General features: G+C 42.6%; 1 protein-coding gene across 2 annotated transcripts in view; it reads right to left on the reverse strand.

Moving 5' to 3' along the window:
• The window catches only part of NDUFAF3 (NADH:ubiquinone oxidoreductase complex assembly factor 3), a 45,460-nt gene that overhangs the window by 4,086 nt on the left and 20,303 nt on the right, over positions 1 to 21,071 (reverse strand). The window contains exons 1-5 of one of the 2 annotated variants that reach the window (XM_056524794.1): positions 13,645 to 13,763; positions 12,715 to 12,826; positions 10,471 to 10,663; positions 8,345 to 8,411; positions 3,512 to 3,612 (exon numbers count right to left, since the gene is read on the reverse strand). In XM_056524794.1, coding sequence (XP_056380769.1) covers positions 3,512 to 3,612; positions 8,345 to 8,411; positions 10,471 to 10,663; positions 12,715 to 12,806 — 453 coding nt within the window. In that variant the 5' untranslated portion in view covers positions 12,807 to 12,826; positions 13,645 to 13,763. Of the gene's footprint in view, positions 1 to 3,511; positions 3,613 to 8,344; positions 8,412 to 10,470; positions 10,664 to 12,714; positions 12,827 to 13,644; positions 13,764 to 21,071 lie in introns of those variants that run through there. The other variant, XM_056524792.1, reaches the window with a different exon arrangement.

The following is a 21,071-nucleotide window of genomic DNA, read 5'->3' on the forward strand; positions in this document are numbered from 1 at the left end:
TTGTGCACTTCCTTTTGGTATTGTGGTGGCACCAAGGGTATTCACGAAAATTATTTAAAAAACGGGAGCTCACGTCAGAGAGGGTGCTACCTTATGGTGGGTCAGTCAGTAGAGGAAGTAAATTCTTTTCTGGCCCACACTCTACTATTTCTTGAGCTGGATTGTCAACTGAATAAAAAAATCTTCAATAGTTCCCGCAAAAAGAAAATTGTTCCTAGGAATTTTACTAGACTCCAGTTTGCACATTTTTTAAATACAGTAAAAGAAGTTCTGCGGCTCCGCAGGATATCCATCAGAAGAGGAATGTAGTTAATGGGCCTTTTCACAGCTGCCATCCAAGCAGTCCCTTGAGTGCAGTTACATTCGAGGGCCCTACAGCTAGATTTCTTGGCGGCCTGGGACAGATCAGTGGGAGATCTATACAGTTCAATAAATCTATCAGAAAATGCCCTAGCCTCACCACTGGTGGTTGCTAACAGAAAATCTGTCAAGGGGTTAGAGTGGAAAAAAACAGGATCCAATTCTCATTACCACAGATGCCAGTCCTTATGTTGGAGAGCACATGTGCTGGTTATAGATTTCCAGGGAAATTGGGAAGATGTGTCTCTCTTCTCTTCAAATTGCAAGGAGCTGCTAGCAGTTCAGAGAAGTCTAGTTCAGGCGCAGCCTTACCTTCATCAGAGAAATGTCAAACTATTTTCAGGCAACTCCACTACAGTAGCAGTAGTAAATCATCAGGATACAACAAGAAGCGAAAATCTGATGGCTATTGCAACTCGAATTTTTTCCTTTGCAGAAAAACACCTGTTGTCCATCTCAGTGGTACATCTAAAGGGCCACTTGAACGAAAGGGCGGATTATCTCAGCTGCCACAAACTGTGCCAAGGAGAGTGGTGACTGAATCGAGACACCTTCAAGAAAATAACACGGTCATGGGGAGTTCCTCAAGTAGACCTGTTCGCCATAAGGCAAAATTGTCAAGTAAAGACCTTTTGTTCCCTAAACCCAGCGGAAAATTCTTGGGCGATGGATGCCTTAGCCCACAAGTGGGACTAGGACCTAGCTTATGCGTTACCTTCCATGCAGCTAATTCCGAGGGTCATCAACAAAATCAGGGAGGACAAAACTTTGGTAATCCTTATAGCCCCATTCTATCCTCGGAGGGCCTGGTTCTCTGCCCTAAAAGCCCTGTCCAAGTCCGACCCGTGGATACTTCCAGAAATCAAAGACTTACTATCTCAGGGGCAGATTGTCCACCAGAAAGTCAAGAATCTCCATCTTACTGCCTGGTCCCTTAAAAGGTTGATTTTGAGAAAGAGGTCTCTTGGATGCAGTTATATCTATCTTGAAGGCTAGTAGAAAACGGGTAACATCAAATATTTATTTTAGGATTTGGAAGGCTTACTTTAAAGTTCTTAAACAAACCACTTACAGGCCTCATCACTTCAGAAATTCCAAGTATTCTAGGCAGTAGTATTTTATAGGGCAGTAAAGAGATTAAAAGTCTGCAATTTGTTTTCCTAAAGTACCATCCCGGGATTTCTGCTTAGTGTTAACTTCTTTATGACAGACCCCTTTGAACCCCTAAGTTCTATTCCTCTTAGGAAAGACTGTACTATTGGTGGCGGTTACTTCAGCTTGAAGGATAGGAGACTTATCAGCCCTTTTTAGCTCAGAGCCCTACACTAAGGTGTTAAATGATAGTTATCTTATATCTAGATCCAGCTTACCTGCCTAAGGTAGTTTCCAGGTATCATGTGTCTCAAAACATAGTTCTAACATCCTTCTAATGACAATGGGAAGCTTTTTCATACCCTAGATGTTAAGGGGTTCTTCATAGAGTATTTAGACAGGACTAAATTATTTGGAAAATCCTCTTCTCTTTTTGTTACATTTTCTGGTCCAAATAAGGGGGCAAAAGTTATTGGGGATTCCCTTGCTTGGCGGATTAGACAGTCCATAGCCCTAGCTTGTGTGTCTTCTCGGCTTACTCCCCCTTCAGGCCTTAGGACCCACTCCACTAGGTCAGTGGCCTCCTCGTGGGCCAAGAGGAGAGGGGCTTCTATAGATCAAATTTGCATGGCAGCCACCTGGTCATCACCCCTTACTTTCTTCAGACACTACAGGGTGAATGTTGGGAATTCTTCTTCTGATATTTATTTTTGCCATAAAGTCTTACAGGCTGATGTCCTACCCTAGGTTTCTTCTCTGATATTTCTCTCAGGTGGTGCTGTCATGGCAAATGGAAAAGCCGGTAATTACTCACCGGTAATTCTGTTTCCCTAAGCCATGACAGCACTGGGGCACTCCCACCCTATGTTCTTCTGAGTTATATTTGCTTTATTACACTGATGTTGGGTTCTAATTTTTTTTATTAGTTATTGTTATATGCATATATTTTGTGTGTATGTTATGCTAATCAGTAAGGAAGGCTCTTCTCTAGGAAATTCACTGAGGCAGGAGAGGAGGGTCCTCCCTTTTATCCTCCAGGTTTCCTGTTCCTAGTGGTGGTGTCCCTCTCTCGGGTGGTGCTGTCATGGCTCAGGGAAACAGAATTACTGGTGAGTAATTACCAGCTTTTCTTTTAAGCTCAAGTGCCAGAGAGGCAAAGTGCTGGAAACCAAATACTGCACATCAATCTTGCAGGGGAGGAGGCATGCGTGACGCAGTTCACCACAGCCTTACACTTGAACTTAAAAGAAATACATTATTTCATAACTTTACTGTAATTTACTATAATTTATCTCCCCATTTAAAAGTAGAAAGTAATAATGAGGAGGCTGGGGAGCTAGGCGAGCCAGCTCCCTGCCTCCATTGCGCTTTGGGGTGCATTATGATAAACATCCATAACTCTGCACAGATGCAACGAAAATCAGTAAATGACCCCTCATTTTACAGCTCTTCACCCACACTATAACCCAGTATATTGAGTTTAGTGTGAGTGAACCAGCTGCCAGATTATCTTTTAAAGTAGTAAAACAAAACCTATATAAAATTGGGCATTTTTTTTATATAAACCCACAATATTTTAGTTTTTGCTTCACAGTTGATTTTGTAGCAAAATAAGTTGTGTTATTACAAATTACTATTGGCCCTTCTGTATAGCAATCAAATACATCTATGTATAGGAGTACAAAGTCCAAAGAATCACAGCACCAAACAGGCCCAGGATCATGTGCAAAAGCTGGAGTCTTTTTTATCCCATACAAAATTGCAATGTTTTGGCAGCAGTAGTCTTTGTCAAGAATGCTTGACAAAGGTTACTGCTGCCAAAACGTTGTCATTTTGTATGGGATAAATAAAATACTCCAGCTTTTGCACAAGATCCTGGGTATGTTTTGTGCTGTGATTCTTTGGACTTTGTATTGCACCTGGGTTGGCCGCCTGGCTGAACACTTGCACAGAGGCATCCACCTGATGCTGTCTTTATGTATATGAGTAGTTAGCTCTATAGCTAGCCTGAATACCCTTTTACCTAGGGTTACATGTTTATCATATTTTAATCACTCACCGTGTCTTGAATTTCTATGGCCACTCCTTTCTCTCTCATAAACCTGGCAATGGCGGGATCTAATCTCTCCACACGGTCTCCTGTTCCTAGTACCAGGATTTCTGCCACAGGAAATAAAGAGGAATATTTTTGCAGTTAACACATGCCCAACTAGACTAAACTAAACTCCCAACTAAAACTCCCTTAGTAAACTGTGGAAAATCTTAACCAATTTATGAAGATTTGATGTGAATCTTCTGCTGAGAATATGCCATTTAAATTAAAAAAGACTGGTGTGCTGCGCCAGAAATGTGTTTTCAAATATACGAGAATTGTGGTACAAAGCAACTAAGAAACATTAACCCCTTAAAGGAGAACTCCAGAATATAAAAATTGTCCCCCATACTGCCGGCAGTAAAAAAAATAAAAATGTACATACCTTCCTCAGCTCCCCCGGTAACCGGCTACGGTCTCCGTCTCGATCCTCTTCCTGGTTGCCGGTGGTCGGAGAGTCATACTGCGCTCAGCCAATCACCAGCCGCAGTGAAGTCCCGACTCGGCCGGCGATAGGCTGAGCGGCAGTGTGACGCGTGTCCTGAAGCGTTCTCACACTGCCGCTCAGCCTATCGCCGGCCGAGTCGGGACTTCACTGCAGCTGGTGATTGGCTGAGCGCAGTATGACTCTCCGTCCACCGGCAAACAGGAAGAGGATCACGGCGGAGACCGGAGACTGTTACCGGGGGAGCGGAGGAAGGTATGTACATCTTTATTTTATTACTGCCGGCAGTATGGGGGACAATTTTTATATTCTGGAGTTCTCCTTTAAGGACTGAGCCCTTTTTCACCTTAAAGGGGTACTCTGGTGAAAATTTTCTTTTAATCAACTGGTGCCAGAAAGTTAAACAGATTTGTAAATTAGTTCTATTAAAAAATCTTAATCCTTCCTGTACTTATTAGCTGCTGAATACTACAGCGGAATTTTTTTTCCGTTTTAAACACAGAGCCATCTGCTGACATCATGAGCACAGTGCACAGATTTTTTAATAGTCATTTACAAATCTGTTTAACTTTCTGGCACCAGTTGATTTAAAAAAAAAAAATTTAATAAAAAAAGTTTTTCACCGGAGTACCCCTTAAGGACCCGGGCTTTTCCGTTTTTTCAATTTTTCTTCCTTAACTTTAAAAGATCATAACTCTTTAAAATTTTCACCTAAAATTCTATATGATGGCTTATTTTTTGCGTCACTAATTCTACTTTGTAATGACATCAGTAATTTTACCCAAAAATCTATGGTGAAACGGGAAAAAAAATAAATCAATGTGCAACAAAATTGATGAAAAAAACCACTATTTTATAAGTTTTGGGGGCTTCCGTTTTTACGCAGTACATTTTTCGGCAAAAATTACACCTTATCTTTATTCTGTAGGTCCATACGGTTAAAATGATACCCTACTTGTATAGGTTTGATTTTGTATGACTTCTGAAAAAAAATCATGAATACATGCAGGAAAATTTATACGTTTAAAATTGTCATTTTCTGAGCCCTATAAAACTTTTTTATTTTTCTGTGTTCAGGGCGCTATGAGGGCTAATTTTTTGCGCCGTGATCTGAAGTTTTTAGCAGTACCATTTTTGTTCTGATCAGACTTTTTGATCACTTTTTATTCACTTGTTTGTGGTATAAAAAGTTATCAAAAATGCGCTATTTTGGACTTTGGAATTTTTTTGCGCGTACGCCATTGAGCGTGCGGTTTAAAAAGCGGTATGTTTTTATAATTCGGACATTTACGCACGTGGCGTTACCACATGTTTATTTTTATTTACACAGTTTTTTTTTTATTCTTGGAAATGCCGGGTGATTCAAACTTTTATTAGGGGAAGGGATAATTGAAAGGGTTAATGATTTTTTTTTTTTTTTTTTACACTTTTCTTATTCAGTATTATAGCTCCTATAGGGGGGGCTATAACATTGCATTAACTGATCTTTTACACTGATTGATGCATCTCCATAGGAATGGATCAATCAGTGTTTTTGGCGATTGATTGCTCAAGCCTGGATCTCAGGCTTGAAGCATTCATTCGGCGATCGGACAGCGCAGAAGAAGGTAAGAAGACCTCCTCCTGTGCTACAGCTGTTCGGGATGCCGCGGTATAATTATTATAATTATACCGCGGCGATCGCGAACAGCTCCCTGAGCTAGCCGGGCACTTTTACTTTCGCTTTTAGCTGCACGGCTCGGCTTTGTACACGTGGCTAAAGGGTTAATATTAGCCCGGGTCCCGGCTTCACTATGACGCCGGGCCCGCCGCGATATGATGGGGGGGGGGGGGTCACCGTTATATCGCAGGACCGGGACTCAGGGCATAAGTTTACGCCCTGGGTCCTTAACAGGTTAAGGACGCAGCCCTTTTTGCAATTCTGACCACTGTCACTTTAAGCATTAATAACTCTGTGATGCTTTTACCGATTATTCTGATTCCGAGAGTTTTTTCGTGACATATTCTACTTTATGTTAGTGATAAATTTTCGTCGTTACTTGCATCCTTTATTGGGTGAAAAATCCTAAAATTTCATAAAAATTTTAAATATTTAGCATTTTTCTAACTTTGAAACTCTCTGCTTGTAAGGAAAATGGATATTCCAAATAAATTATATATTGATTCACATATACAATATATCTACTTTATGTTTCCATCATAAAGTTGACATGTTTTTACTTTTGGAAGACATCAGAGGGCTTCAAAGTTCAGCAGCAATTTTCCAGTTTTTCACAAAATTTTCAAAATCGGAATTTTTCAGGGACCAGTTCAGGTTTGAAGTGGATTTGAGGGGTCTTCATATTAGAAATACCCCATAAACTACCCCATTATAAAAACTGCACCCCCCAAAGTATTCAAAATGACATTCAAAAAGGGTGTTAACCCTTTAGGTGTTTCATAGGAATAGCAGCAAAATGAAGGAGAAAATTCAAAATCTTCATTTTTTACACTCATGTTCTTGTAGACCCAGTTTTTGAAATTTTACAAGGGGTAAAAGGAGAAAAAGCCCCCCAAAATTTGTAACCCAATTTCTCTCGAGTAAGGAAATACCTCATATGAGGATGTCAAGTGCTCTGTGGGTGCACTACAAGGCTCAGAAGGGAAGGAGCGACAATGGGATTTTGGAGAGTAAGTTTTTCTGAAATGGTTTTTGGGGGGCATGTCACATTTAGGAAGCCCCTATGGTGTCAGAACAGCAAAAAAAAACAAAAAAAAAACATGGCATACTATTTTGGAAACTATACCCCTCAAGGAACGTAACAAGGGGTACAATAAGCCTTAACACCCCACAGGTGTTTGACAAATTTCCGCTAAATTTGGACAGGAAAATTTTAAATTAAATTTTTTTTCACTAAAATGCTGATGTTACCCCACATTTTTCATTTTCACAAGGGGTAATTGGAGTAAAAGCCTTTCAAAATGTGTAACCCTATTTCTTCTGAATATGGAAATACCCCATATGTGGATGTAAAGTGCTCTGCGAGCGTACTACAATGCTCAGAAGAGAAGGAGCGACATTGGGCATTTGGTAAGAGAATTTGGTTGGAGTAGAAGTCGGGGGCCATGTGTGTTTACAAAGCCCCCATGGTGCAAGAACAGTGGACCCCCCCCCCCCACGTGACCCCATTTTGGAAACTAGACCACTCACAGAATTTTAAAAGGGGTTCAGTGAACATTTACAGATCTTTGACAGATCTTTGGGACAGTGTGCTGTGCAAATGAAAAATTTAAATTTTTCATTTTCATGGACCACTGTTCCAAAAATCTGTCAGACACCTGTGGGGTGTAAATGCTCACTGTACCCCTTATTACATCTAGAGATGAGCGAACTTACAGTAAATTCGATTCATCACGAACTTCTTGGCTCGGCAGTTGATGACTTATCCTGCGTAAATTAGTTCAGCCTTCAGGTGCTCCGGTGGGCTGGAAAAGGTGGATACATTCCTAGGAAAGAGTCTCCTAGGACTGTATCCATCTTTTCCAGCCCACAGGAGCACCTAAAAGCTGAACTAATTTATGCAGGAAAAGTCATCAACTGCCAAGCCGAGAAGTTTGTGACGAATCGAATTTACTGTAAGTTCGCTCATCTCTAATTACATTGCGTGAGGGGTGTAGTTTCCAAAATGGGGGTCACATGTGGGGGGGGGGGGGGGGGAAGTCCACTGTTCTGGCACTATGGGGGCTTTGTAAACACACATGGCCTTCAATTTCGGACACATTCTCCAAAATCCCAATGGCATTCCTTCTTTTCTGAGCATTGTAGTTCGCCCGCAGAGCACTTTACATCCACATAGAAGAAATGGGGCTACAAATTATATTTTTTTTTCCTATTCTCCCTTGTGAAAATGAAAAAATTTAGGGTAAAACCAGCATTTTAGTGGAATTTTTTTTTTTTTGGGGTGGGGTGGCTGATGTGTAAGAGGGAGGAGAGACTTCTTACTTTCAAACTATGGAACTATGGGATGTGTATTTCAGAGAACAAAATTCAACAGGAAATACCCAGTTCTGGCAGGTACGTACTACTAAAATCACCTTATGGTGGATAACCCCTTTAAAAGAACACTAATAAGTGTTGTGGTTTTTGCTGGAGAAACACTGTGGATCTGACACCAATAGTAACATGCTGCAGACTTGACGTGCACAACTGTAAATGCTACAGATTTTCTGCAAGCTACATGGAACCCTACCCTCAATCCATTAATGGGACCCTTTACTGTGTATGCATTTATATTTACATTCTGCAGTGTCTTTTTCCCATGGAGTGTGGGAAGGGAAAGTGTCGAAAAAAAAATAAAAAATAATGGTGGCATTACCTATTTGGGGAACCAGTAGATGAAACAAGGATAAACTCTCCACTGAAATGTCCTTATAGGAAGCCACCTGTACAGAACAGATTAAGACTATCAAATAAGGCAGAGAAATTAGTTTCTTTCAAAAAAAATTGACTGAATAATAATAATAAACAAAATCTAAAAAAAAATTATAAAATATTTATATAGCACCAACAGATTTCACATCACTTTACAATTTTGCAGGTACAAATAAAGAAAAGTATCACACATCACAATATTACACCCCAAATTATTCCGCCATGTTTTATATGTAAATAGGGGAGGTTACATAAAGGAGGGTAAACCAGCATCATATCCAGAGGTTGTCTTTAGGAAATAGACATGGGAGTGCTGCCGGCATTGCTGCCGAGGTTGAAGGGGTGGGCCAGTCAGTGCTCAGACCATATGCCACACACTGCCTCAAATTGGTCTGCATGGCTGTCACCCAGAAGGAAGCCTTTTCTAAAGATGAAGCACAAGAAAGCTTGCCAACAGTTTACTGAAGACAAACAGACTTAGGACATGGATTACTGGAACCATGTTCTATGGTCCAATAAGACCAATATAAATGTATTTATTTCTGATGGTGTCAAGCGTGTGTGGCGGAAACCAGGTGAGGTATACAAAGACAAGTGTGTCTTGCCTAGAGTCAAGCATGTTGGTGGGAGTATCATGGTCTGGGCTTGCATGAGTGCAGCTGGCACTGGGGAGCTACCTGTACTGTGACATACTGAAGCAAAGCATGATACCCTTCCTTCAGAGACTGGGCCACAGGGCAGTTTTCCAAGCTGAGGGTAATGGATGGCCAAGCATGTCTCTAAACCCTATTGAGAATCTGTGGGGCATCCACATACAGAAGGTCAAGGGGCCCAAGGTCTAACAACCACCAGCTCTGTGATGTCGTCATGGAGAAGTAGAAGAGGACTCCAGTGTTATTCTGTGATGCTCTGGTGAACTCATGGCCAAGAGGCTTAAAGGGGTACTCCGCCCCCAGACATCTTATCCCCTATCCAAAGTATAGGGGATAAAATGTCTGATCGCGGGGGTCCCGCTGCTGGGGACCCCCGGGATCTCGGCTGCAGCACCCTGCTGTCATTACTGCACAGAGAAAACTCGCTCTGGGTGTAATGACGGGTGATACAGGGGCCAGAGGATCTTGACGTCACGGCTCCCTTTGGATAGGGGATAAGATGTCTAGGGGCGGAGTACCCCTTTAAGGCAGTGCTGGAAAATAATGGTGGTCCAATTTGGACATTTCCACTTAGAGGTGTACTCACTTGGCATAGACATTAATGGCTGTGTTTTAAGTTATTTTGATGGGACACAACATAAACCCCTCGCCTTCTAAGAGCCGTAACATTTTTTATTTTTTCAACCTACAGACCAATATGAGGGCTTGTTTTTTTGTATGACCAATTGCACATTGTAATGACACCTTTCATTTTACCATAAAATATACAGTAACTTTTTGATTCTGTATAAGGGCTTTTTTTTTCCTGATATATGATGTGATAAAAAAAATCTGTATTTTTGGGCTTTTTACATTTACACTGTTTACCATGGGGGGGGGGGAATCATCAACATAATGGGGGAAGAGGGGAATTCAATTTTTTTATTGAAGGAGGGCGATCAGATCAGCCACCGGAACCACCGCAGATGCTGTGACCAATATTCATCACGGCATCTGAGGGGTTAATAGCAGACATGAGTGCGATCGCTGATGTTCACCATTACGGGTGGGTCCCTGGCTGCTGATAGCATCTGGGACCCGCAGTCTATGATGCAAGCAGAGCTCCTGCACTTGCTTCATAGCCACGGCAGGACATATTGAGTGCACAGGATGTACTATGTCCCAGGCGCCCAGGGCGTACCTGTATGCCCTGCGTCCTCTACCGGTTAGACACTGTTATACAGTCTGTGCACTCAATACTTTACATTTTAGCAGAGGGTCATTTATTCAGTGTTGTCACATGAAAAGATATAATATAATATTTACAAAAATGCGAGGGATGGACTCACTTATGTGAGGTACTGTGATTTATGACATGTAGGATAAGTCAAAAGGACCATGTGCAGGGATGTATCAGACACTGCGGCTCTGTACTCACATTCCACTGCAGGATGCTCCTGGGTATAATCGCACAGGGCCCCACCACTCGGTCTCCATTAATGATGAACCCAAGGGAGCTGTAGCTCTCAACAAACATAATCTCCGCTGAGTCTCTCTCGACATGCGTCACTGTGGTCTTCTCATACATTTCATCACCAGTCGGTGACAGGCGGTGGGATCTACTCTGTTGCCTACAAATATAGTAACAAATCTGCTTAAAGCGGTACTTCGGCCCTAATACATCTTATCCCCTATCCTAAGGATAGGGGATAAGATGTATGATCGCGGGGGTCCCCACAATCTGTCATTGTACACCCACCTTTGTGAGCTCTCCGCAGCATTGGAGGCTCCGAGTGTGAGGCTTGATGACCACAGGGCCGGAGTATCATGATGTCACATGATACCTCAATGCAAGTCTATGGGAGGGGGCATAGACTTGCATTGAGGGGGCGAGGCGTGACGTCACGATACTCCGGCCCCGGGGTCGTCACACTACATACTTGGCACCCCCGCAATCATGCATCTTATCCCCTGTCCTCTGAATAGGGGGATAAGATTTATTAGGACCGGAGTACCCCTTTAAAATCGAATGATGCTGAAGTTAGCTTCTTATTCAAAAATGAATTTTATTCATTTAAAATGTACTATGAACTGTATTATAACTTGTAAAAAAAATAATTTATTTTCAAGCTGATTTTTAACATCATCTCATTGTATCTCAATGAGGATTTTTTTTAATAAGTAACCAAGGTTTTCCTATATAAAACCCATCTTGGCTCACCCAAATTGTCATGTCATGCAACAACATTTAGCCTGAGCCCAACCGCATTTCCTATAGGAAACTGGCACCAATGAAATGCATTTCAGTGGGGATTTCTCAATAAGAAACCAGGGTTTTTCTACATGAAACAGGCTGAGAAATCACGTTTTTCGCACACTTTACTGACTGGTTGATCTACAGTTAAACTGCTGACCAGCAAGCAGGACACGCTTTCTCCAACTCTAAGGCAGAAATAAAGAGCTGAGTGCGGGATGCTGCAGGAGATTGGGCCCAGCAACATCACATATTCTGCAATTGACTGACCAATCAAAGCGATCGCCAGGTTGGAACCGCTCTTATTTGTCCCCCGGCGTGTTACTGTGAGCGGCTGCTACAGATAGCAGCAGCGATCACGAAAGTGTCACCCTGTGGCAATGTAAATAAGCGTCCAATTGCACAAACCTTATCCCGGCCATGACGGTAAACTATGTCATAGGGCAGAAAGGGGTTAAAAATTGTTCTCTTTTTGTGTTGCCACATTCAGACAGCTATAACTTGGAGGACGAGCTGTACTTTTTATTGGTACCATTTTTATAATTCATGCTATCGTCGGATCATTTATATTCTGCTTTTTTGAAGGCAAGTTGACCAAAAGAAATTTTTTTTTTTTTTACCGCGTTTACTACGTGGGATAAATAAAATTACAGTTTTATAGTAAAAGTAGTCATTGAACGCAGCTATACCTATTATGTATGAGGTATTTTTGTGGGACAATATAGAGCTTTATCTGGAAAGGGGTCATTGATTTTTTATTTGTTTTACACTTTATTCTTATACCTTTTAGCCTTGAAGCTGTGATCGTCTGATTGCAAGTACAGTATATAGCAGAACATGAAATTCTGTATACTATACCTGTCAGTTTTACACTGAGTTTGCCTGGGCCTCAAAGGTTTCTGTACCTGGCAGACTCAGAGGCCATGATCTGGTTTCCTGCTGCCATGGCAACTGTTGAAACGCTGCAATTGCTCCCTCTCCTGGTTCATCCTATTGATACCATGGTCGGTACTGACCAGAGCATCTATAGGGTTAAAAGTGCAGAGACCGGCACAATCTCGGCTAGCAGTTATCAGATATGGCTGGATTGCAGCCCGTGCGCTCTGTTTTTGGGCAACTCTGTACGAATTGAAGTATGAAAACGTCCGTTCGCACACTACCATGTTAGCTGCATGGACGTATCCATAGGTCCTGGTGAAGGAAGGGGGTTAACATACTGGGATTTTTTATTATTATTTTTATTGGCTCAGGCTAAATGTTATGGCACGACAGAGGGGTGCTCAGTGTATTGAGATCTGTGATAATATAGGTGGGTTTTATATATGAAAGCCTTATTTCTGATTGCTTGCTATGTGCAACAAAGACAACAGGCCCATTATATGTGTCCTATATAAAGGGGCTTGACTTGACGGGCAGCATATGACTTACCATGCAGGTGCAGCGATGGCCGGCCTACACCTCACCAACCACGGAGCAGACAGCCGCAACAGAGGAAGACCAAGAGAAGATAAAGGTGCCATGGGGTCAGTTGGACACAACCCTGCAGAAAATATACAATAATGCAGTTACTATACAGAGTCACATACAGCTGCGATACTGCCTAAGGCTGGGTTCACACCACGTTTTTAAAATACGGTTACCGTATACGGTTTTCCGCTAAAAAAACGTATGGCAAAAACCGTATACAACCGTATGACTCCAAATTAAAACGTATACGGTTTTTCCCCATACGGTTCTATCCGTTTGCATCAGTTTTTGCCAACGGTTTTGCTATTTTGTTGGAATTAGTTTTCCAGCAATTTAATAAAGTTACTATTGTTCTATTGAAATTCCAATCTGCGCATGTGTCAACTCCAAAAACGGATTCGAAAAACCGTGTGCAACCGTGTTCTGAAATTCTGTGTACGGTTCTCATAGACAACAATGTTAAAAGAACCGCATACGGTTTGCATACGGTTTCCCAACCGGAGGCAAAAACGTGGTCGACAGCGTTTTTACCTACGGTTGAAAAATCGGCAAAACCGTATCCGAGGCAAAACGGATGCAGCCGTACACAGCATTTGGAATACGGTTTACAATGCATTCTCTATGCATACGGTTTCGGATACAGTCGTATACGGTCAGCGTATTTGAAAAACGTGGTGTGAACCCAGCCTAATACTGACTTATCCCCATTTGCTGTGCAGCTCTACTGCTCCCTGTTATCACCTATATACTGATAGACCAGGACCAGCCAGGTGAATAAGCCGCAGAGCTGACAATCTAATAGGAAATCAACAGTGCAAAAAGTCATTCACACTGCAAAATCCGTGCACCTCGTAGGAAAAAGAAGACATGTATGACAAACAGAGTTCTCACCTATAGGAGAAGCAGGATCATGGCCACATTACAACACAGTGTATGTCCTTGTACACACAGCATGGACGCCAAAGCATGACACCGATGATAGATAACATCCACTACAGACATTCCCTGTGCACATTGCTGCCCCCCTGTGGTAAGGAGTCTAACAGACTCTGAATAGACAGCCCAGTGTTTCCCAACCAGGGTGCCTCCAGCTGTTGCAAAACTACAATTCCCAGCATGCACGGACAGCCGAAGGCTGTCCGTGCATGCTGGGAGTTGTAGTTTTGCAACAGCTGGAGGCAGCCTGCTTGGGAAACACTGACTTTAGCTTCATTATCACACGCTGCTCATTTTACATGCACGTTTCTTGAAGACAGTTACAAGGTTTTTTTGTTTTAGTATTTATTTGTAGCTTCTTGAGATAAAAATAGTTTTTTATCTTTTAATTAAAAACTTTGTTTTTGTTATATTGTTAGTTTGTAAATGTATAAAATATATAAGCAAAGAGCGCCCCCTGGCTGGTTGTCAGACTTTTCTTATTTATTTTATTAACCTTTTCAAGACCTGGGTCCACGCTACGTTTTGTCCCATACGGGAGCGCATACGGCAGGAGGGAGCTAAAACCTCGCGCTCCCGTATGTGACCGTATGCGCTCCCGTATGCCATTCACTTCAATGAGCCGACCGGAGTGAAACGTTCGGTCCGGTCGGCTCATTTTTGCGCCGTATGCGCTTTTACAACCGGACCTAAAACTGTGGTCAACCACGGGAGCGCATACGGTCACATACGGGAGCGCGAGGTTTTAGCTCCCTCCTGCCGTATGCGCTCCCGTATGGGACAAAACGTAGTGTGGACCCAGCCGTTTCCCTTCATGACAGGACACATTTTAGATTTTTTTATTTATTTATTTTTTTATTGGGCACATGCGGATTTGAAAGCTATAAAGTTTCTTCATGTTCAGTTTTTTTTTATTAAAGTGTATTTGTTATAATAAAAAAAAAAAAAACTTTTGGCGTGTCCCCATGACCATTTATGTCATGTGACACAAAGTCAGGAGAGAACGTCCTAAGCACGCCCTTTTTCTATCTCATTCTATTCATTGGTTGGGTTTTGAACACATGTCTCTATGACACATCAAACAACAGAGCAAAAGTTTTTATTTAAAGGGGTTCTCCGGTGCTTAGACATCTTATCCCCTATCCAAAGTATAGGGGATAAGATGCCTGATCGTGGGAGTCCCGCTGCTGGGGACCCCCGTGATCATGCACGCTTCACCCCGTTTGTAATCAGTCCCCAGAGCGTGTACGCTCCGGGTCTGATTATTGTCGATCACAGGGCCGGTGGCGTGTGACGTCACGCCTCCGCCTCCGTGCGACCTCACGCTCCGCCCCTCAATGCAAGTCTATGGGAGGGGGCGTGACAGCTATCACACCCCCCCCCGTTGGCTTGCATTGAGGGGCGGAGCGTGACGTCACACGGGAGTGGAAGCGTGACGTCACACTCCGTTGCTCCGGGGACTGATTACAAACGGGGTGCCGCATGCATGATCACGGGGGTCCCCAGCAGCGGGATTCCCACAATCAGGCATCTTATAAGATGTCTAGGCACCGGAGTACCCCTTTAAACAACAGTGGCAATTTTATTGTTGCCTCTTTCTGTGATACATAGGGCTTTACTTTTATGTCCTTTTATATTAGGATGCATTCATACCGCATTAGGCTGTCCGTTTAAAGGAGATGTGCAGTGTAAAACACTTATCCCTTATCTGCGGAATAGGGGATAAGTGTCTTACACTGCAGTACTCCTTTAAAGGGGTATTTCAGGAAAAAACTTTTGTTTATATATCAACTGGCTCCAGAAAGTTAAACAGATTTGTAAATTACTTCTATTAAAAAATCCTAATCCTTTCAATAATTATCAGCTGCTGAAGTTGAGTTGTTGTTTTGTGTCTGGCAACAGTGCTCTCTGCTGACATCTTTGCTTGTCTCGGGAGCTGCACAGAGTAGAAGAGGTTTGCTATGGGGATTTGCTTCCAAACTGGGCGGTTCCTGAGACAGGTGTCATCAGAGAGCACTTAGACAGAAAAGAACAACTCAACTTCATCAGCTCATAAGTACTAAAAGGATTAAGATTTTTTTTAATAGAAGTAATTTACAAATCTGTTTAACTTTCTGGAGCCAGTTGATATATATAAAAAAGTTTTTTCCTGGATAACTCCTTTAATGTATATGTTTTATAGGGAAAATATATATATGGTTATGGATGCTAAAAATGGATGCCGCTGTATGCCATACAGCATATTTTATTTCTCATTGACTTATATTATCGACAAAAAAACAGAATCATAATGTATATTTTTTTGGGGCATACACAATAGCGTAGTTGATCATGTTTTTGCATACAGCAGATTTAATATGTGGGGATAATGCGGGGAAAAAAAATACTTTTTAATTTTGTTTTCAATATTTTTTGTAATAGCACAAGTGCCTCGAAAATACTTTCACACGGCAGAATGTCCATGCGGAATTCCACATGAATCTTCCGCATGGACATTCCGCAGCAGCAGAGTCCTATTGATTTAAAGGGGTACTCCGGTGCTTAAACATCTTATCCCCTATCCAAAGGATAGGGGATAAGATGCCTGATCGTGGGAGTCCCGCAGCTGGGGACCCCCGGGATTATGCACGCGGCACCCCGTTTGTAATCAGTGCCCGGAGCGTGTTCGCACCGGGTCTGATTATGGATGACCGCAGGGCGGGCGGCGTGTGACGTTTTCCTTAGTGACTAGATCCAGACTAGATCCAGAATGAGTTTAGTGCTTCTGTCAGACGTATACATCAGCATCCCCCTGAAAACAGGATGCCTATGTATACTGTAAAAAAGAGTAGCGTATTCCATTCATTCCAATGGCCTGAACAGAGTCACCTAGTGACTCTGTTGGGGACATCTGCTTTTTTTTTTAATTTGACTGGACAACGTAGCAGACTGAGCTTTTGAGTCAGCTTAAAACAGTGCATTTGTCCCGAATAGGGCCACTAGGTGACTCCATTCCATTACAGTATCCCAAATAGGTATAGGTATCCCATTTTTCTTGGGACACTAATGGATACATCTGATGGAAGCACTAATGCAGAGTGGACCTAGTTTTACCCAAGTAACAGAGGGAATATAGGGGGAGATTTATCAAAACCTGTCTAGAGTAAAAGTTGCTGAGTTGCCCATAGCAACCAATCAGATCGCTTCTTTAATTTCTGAAAAGGTCTTTGAAAAATGAAAGAAGAAATCTGATTGGTTGCTATGGGCAACTCACAAACATATTCACATGCCCAAAAATGTGCAGAACGCCCCCTGGAAAATATGGGCAGAAATTCTCTTTAGTGGCACTAGGACCGCTAAAAAATGCGCCGTCTCCATAGATGGCAATGCATTTCAAAAGCAGAACAGGTTCAATGTTTCTGCGGACACTGGAATCAGGATTTCCTGATTTGGGAAAATCCTGATTCAGGCATCCGCAGAAAGTGTGCTATGTGCACAGTGCAGCAGAATCCCATTGAATCAATCCAGCGGAATTCCACTTCGAAATTCAGACATGTGAACATGGCCTGAGGCTATGTTCCCACAAGCGGAATTACTGCTGGTCTGGTCAAATTCCGCTCAGAAAAGCAGACTGTATTTTTGCGGTATTTCAACAAAATTCAAGAAAAATTTCTGTGCTTTCAAAACACAGATGCTGCTCGAATTTGGAATCCTATTACCGTACTTTTAATGGGTCTCTGAACTGAATTCTGCAAAATTTAAAGACATGTCTTATAATTGTGTGGAATCTGGAATGCGGAATTGCTACGGCGGAATGTCCGTGCAGAGTTTTTCCACAGACATTCCACCTTGGAACATGGCCTCACATTTACTGGAGAGCTGATCCTGGCTTGTTTAGACCTAGTAGCTCCTGTATCTACCTGGCATCTGCTGAACTGAATATACAGAGCTGATTAAACACCATGTATACAGTGACTGGGAAGGCAGGAATGGTAATAGACCATCTCCATCGTCCCCTTGGAGAGTCCAGCTGTCTTTGCAAGGTTCAGAAATATCATTGCAGTGTCCCTTGCGGACTGGATGGACATTGTTAGGCTAAGTTTCCACTTAGTTTTTTTTTCTGGCAGTTTTTGGATATCTGCCACTGCAGATTTTGAGCCAAAGCCTGAAATGTATTCAAAAGGAATAGGACATATAAAGGAAGGACTTATACTTCTCCTCCCTTATGGATCCACTTCTGACTTTTTCAAACACTGCCAGAAAAAAAAAACAAGTGGAAACTTAGCCTTAGTAGTTTGGCCTGCAACAGTCTAAATTTTGTACTAAGATTTTGGACTAAGACAATCTTGAACCTTCGATTACTACAGTTCAAGTTCAAGAAGTCCAACCTATAGAATGGGAAATCCAGTTGCTATCACACTGATCCCACACATGACAAATTACTGGACTTTTGCTTGTATCAACATGTTTTAATGCACATTGCTCTGCATACAGGAGCTCTTACAACTTAGATAGCTGTTACTTGAATACTTGTTCAGCCAGCCGACAGCTATTCTTCCCAAACCCTCATACACATTTGGCTTAGCTGAACATGCATGGGGTGAATAAATCTCTGCCAGACCCCTAAAATCCAACATATTCAATTCTTATTTCCCCAAACTTCATCTGTCAAGGAGAGAGTCAGGATACCCCCATAGAAATCAGCCTATGCTCTTCTTGTGTGTATGAGCCCCTATACTCTGATAATATCATTACAATTTTAGCGACATCTTCTCCATACAGATTAGTTAGACACTATGAAAGAGTTAATATGACATTTTAATATCTAGGTTCATAAAGGGGTGTTGTGGGAATGGACGCATATGGACAGGTGTGGTGTCAAGATCTCGTCATGCATAGTCGCTTCTATAATTGTTCCACAAACCAGGCTTCATCACATTTCCGCTTTGGGTGGCTGCAAATTGGTCTTTCAATATGTAAGGAATGGGCCCATTAAGATGTGGAAAGTACCTAGGTCTTGGACATCCTAGGTTTTACAGCATTGCCATCTCATTTATCAAAGTAGAATGTCCATGTCAGTACCACACAGTCATTAATCTTGATTTCTGTTGACCGGGTAGACGCTGGTGAAGCAATATTTATGGGCAGATTGTCCTCACATGGTGTGATACTGAAATTCTTTCTATAATTATCATAGTAATGAGTATACCGCAGGCTAAGCTTGTTGGCCGCTCATGCCTTTTATGGAAAATCTAGAGAAACAATATAGCTAGACCTAGTATAGACCAATAGTGGCCAGCTTTCTACATTTTGGGGCCTACATTGCAAACATCAACATTTTACTATGTGGGGAGCCACGGGGTGTGAGATGAGGTGTAAGGGGCAGATGGTGTTGCCCAGGGGTAGATGGTATTAACCCCTTTGTGTTTGTGACGCCAGGGCGTGGTTTGCCTATGTAACCACCCGAAGGTTGAACCGCTAGTCCTTGGTTAGACAGGGCAAATAATAGTCAAAGGCCAGGTTAAGGTTAACGGTAGCTTTTACTGAGGTAGACAGATGGTACAGTCTTTACTATTCGGTCTGGATCCCAGAGAGGTGACCAGTAACACATGGGACCTCGCAGCTTGCTGGGACTTGCAGTGTTTGGACAGACTATAGAGCAGCCACGCTGACTATAATAGACTTGACTGAAAATAGTGACAGCAGACATAGATGACTTGACTTACTGACTTGTGGCTGCAATTTAGGCTTGAGGCCTCCAGATGTACTGGACACTGGCTCTGAGACGTCTGGACTAGACTTGACCTCAGCAGAAAGTGTGGTGGAAGAGTGCAAAAGAGGCCGATTGCAGCTCCTCCCTTCCTTATAAAGTGGGGCTGTGCAAGGAGCCCATAGGCTAGCTGCGGGTCATCTGGTCACCCGGTGCTCTCTGGGTTACAAAACATGTGACTTCAACATGTGACAACCATTATCATATGACTAATAACCATGTGACCATATCAAAGGTCCTTTACATTCCATATACAACTAATTACATTATGAGGGAACACTGCAGGTGAGCCCTGAGGACGTACAGGGACTCAAGCTGATACGACTGTGGAATGATAATATCCTGTACTGTGACATCACAACTATGTTTTATGACTTTAAACTGGGTGACAGGGTGAGAAATAGAATATTATTCAAAGCTTGTGATTTATAGACTAATGCCACCTAGCACTACTGTGTTTCCACTAACTAGAGGCACAGTGCAGGGGCTTGCAGTCCTGCCTGCCAGTGATCATCTCCCAAAGACCTGACCAAAAGTCCAAAAAGGTGGCACTTCGGAGGCTTCAGTGAAGAGACAATCTGGTTCATTCACCCATCAAGTGAGATACAGCAGTGTTTCAAATCCTCAGTGGGATCTATCTCAATCACTACTTTGTGATGTATCTTAAAGGGGTACTCCGGTGGAAAACATTTTTTGGAAAACAATCTTAATCCTTCAAGTACTTTTCAGCTAATGTATAATACAGAGGAAGTTCTTTTCTTTTTGAATTTCTTTTCTGTCTGACCACGGTGCTTTCTGCTGACACCTCTGTCCATTTCAGCTACTGTCCAGAGCAGGAACAAATCCCCATAGCAAACCTATACTGCTCTGGACAGTTCCTGACATGAATAGAGGTGTCAGCAGAGAGTACTGTGGTCAGACAGAAAAGAAATTCAAAAAGAAAAGAACTTCCTCTGTATTATACAGCAACTGATAAGTACTGGAAGGATTACGATTTTTTAATAGAGGTAATTTACAAATTTGTTTAACGTTCTGGCAACAGCTGATTTAAAAAAATGTTTTTTTTCCCACCGGAGTACCCCTTTAACCCCTTAACGACGCAGGACGTATATTTACGTCCTGCGCCGGCTCCCGCGATATGAAGCGGGATCGCGCCGCGATCCCGCATCATATCGCATCGGTCCTGGCGCTCATCAACGGCCAGGACCCGCGGCTAATACCACACATCGCCGATCGCGGCGATGTGCGGTATTAACCCTTTAGAAGCGGCGGTCAAAGCTGACCGCCGCTTCTAAAGTGAAAGTGACCCGGCTGCTCAGTCGGGCTGTTCGGGACCGCCGCGGTGAAATCGCGGCGTCCCGAACAGCTGACTGGACACCGGGAGGGCCCTTACCTGCCTCCTCGGTGTCTGATCGGCGAATGACTGCTCCGTGCCTGAGATCCAGGCAGGAGCAGTCAAGCGCCGATAACACTGATCACAGGCGTGTTAATACACGCCTGTGATCTGTGTAAAAGATCAGTGTGTGCAGTGTTATAGGTCCCTATGGGACCTATAACACTGCAAAAAAAATGTAAAAAATAAGTGTTAATAAAGATCATTTAACCCCTTCCCTAATAAAAGTTTGAATCACCC

Source organism: Hyla sarda, chromosome 6, assembly GCF_029499605.1.
Source record: "Hyla sarda isolate aHylSar1 chromosome 6, aHylSar1.hap1, whole genome shotgun sequence".
Classification (NCBI taxonomy): Eukaryota; Metazoa; Chordata; class Amphibia; order Anura; family Hylidae; genus Hyla; species Hyla sarda.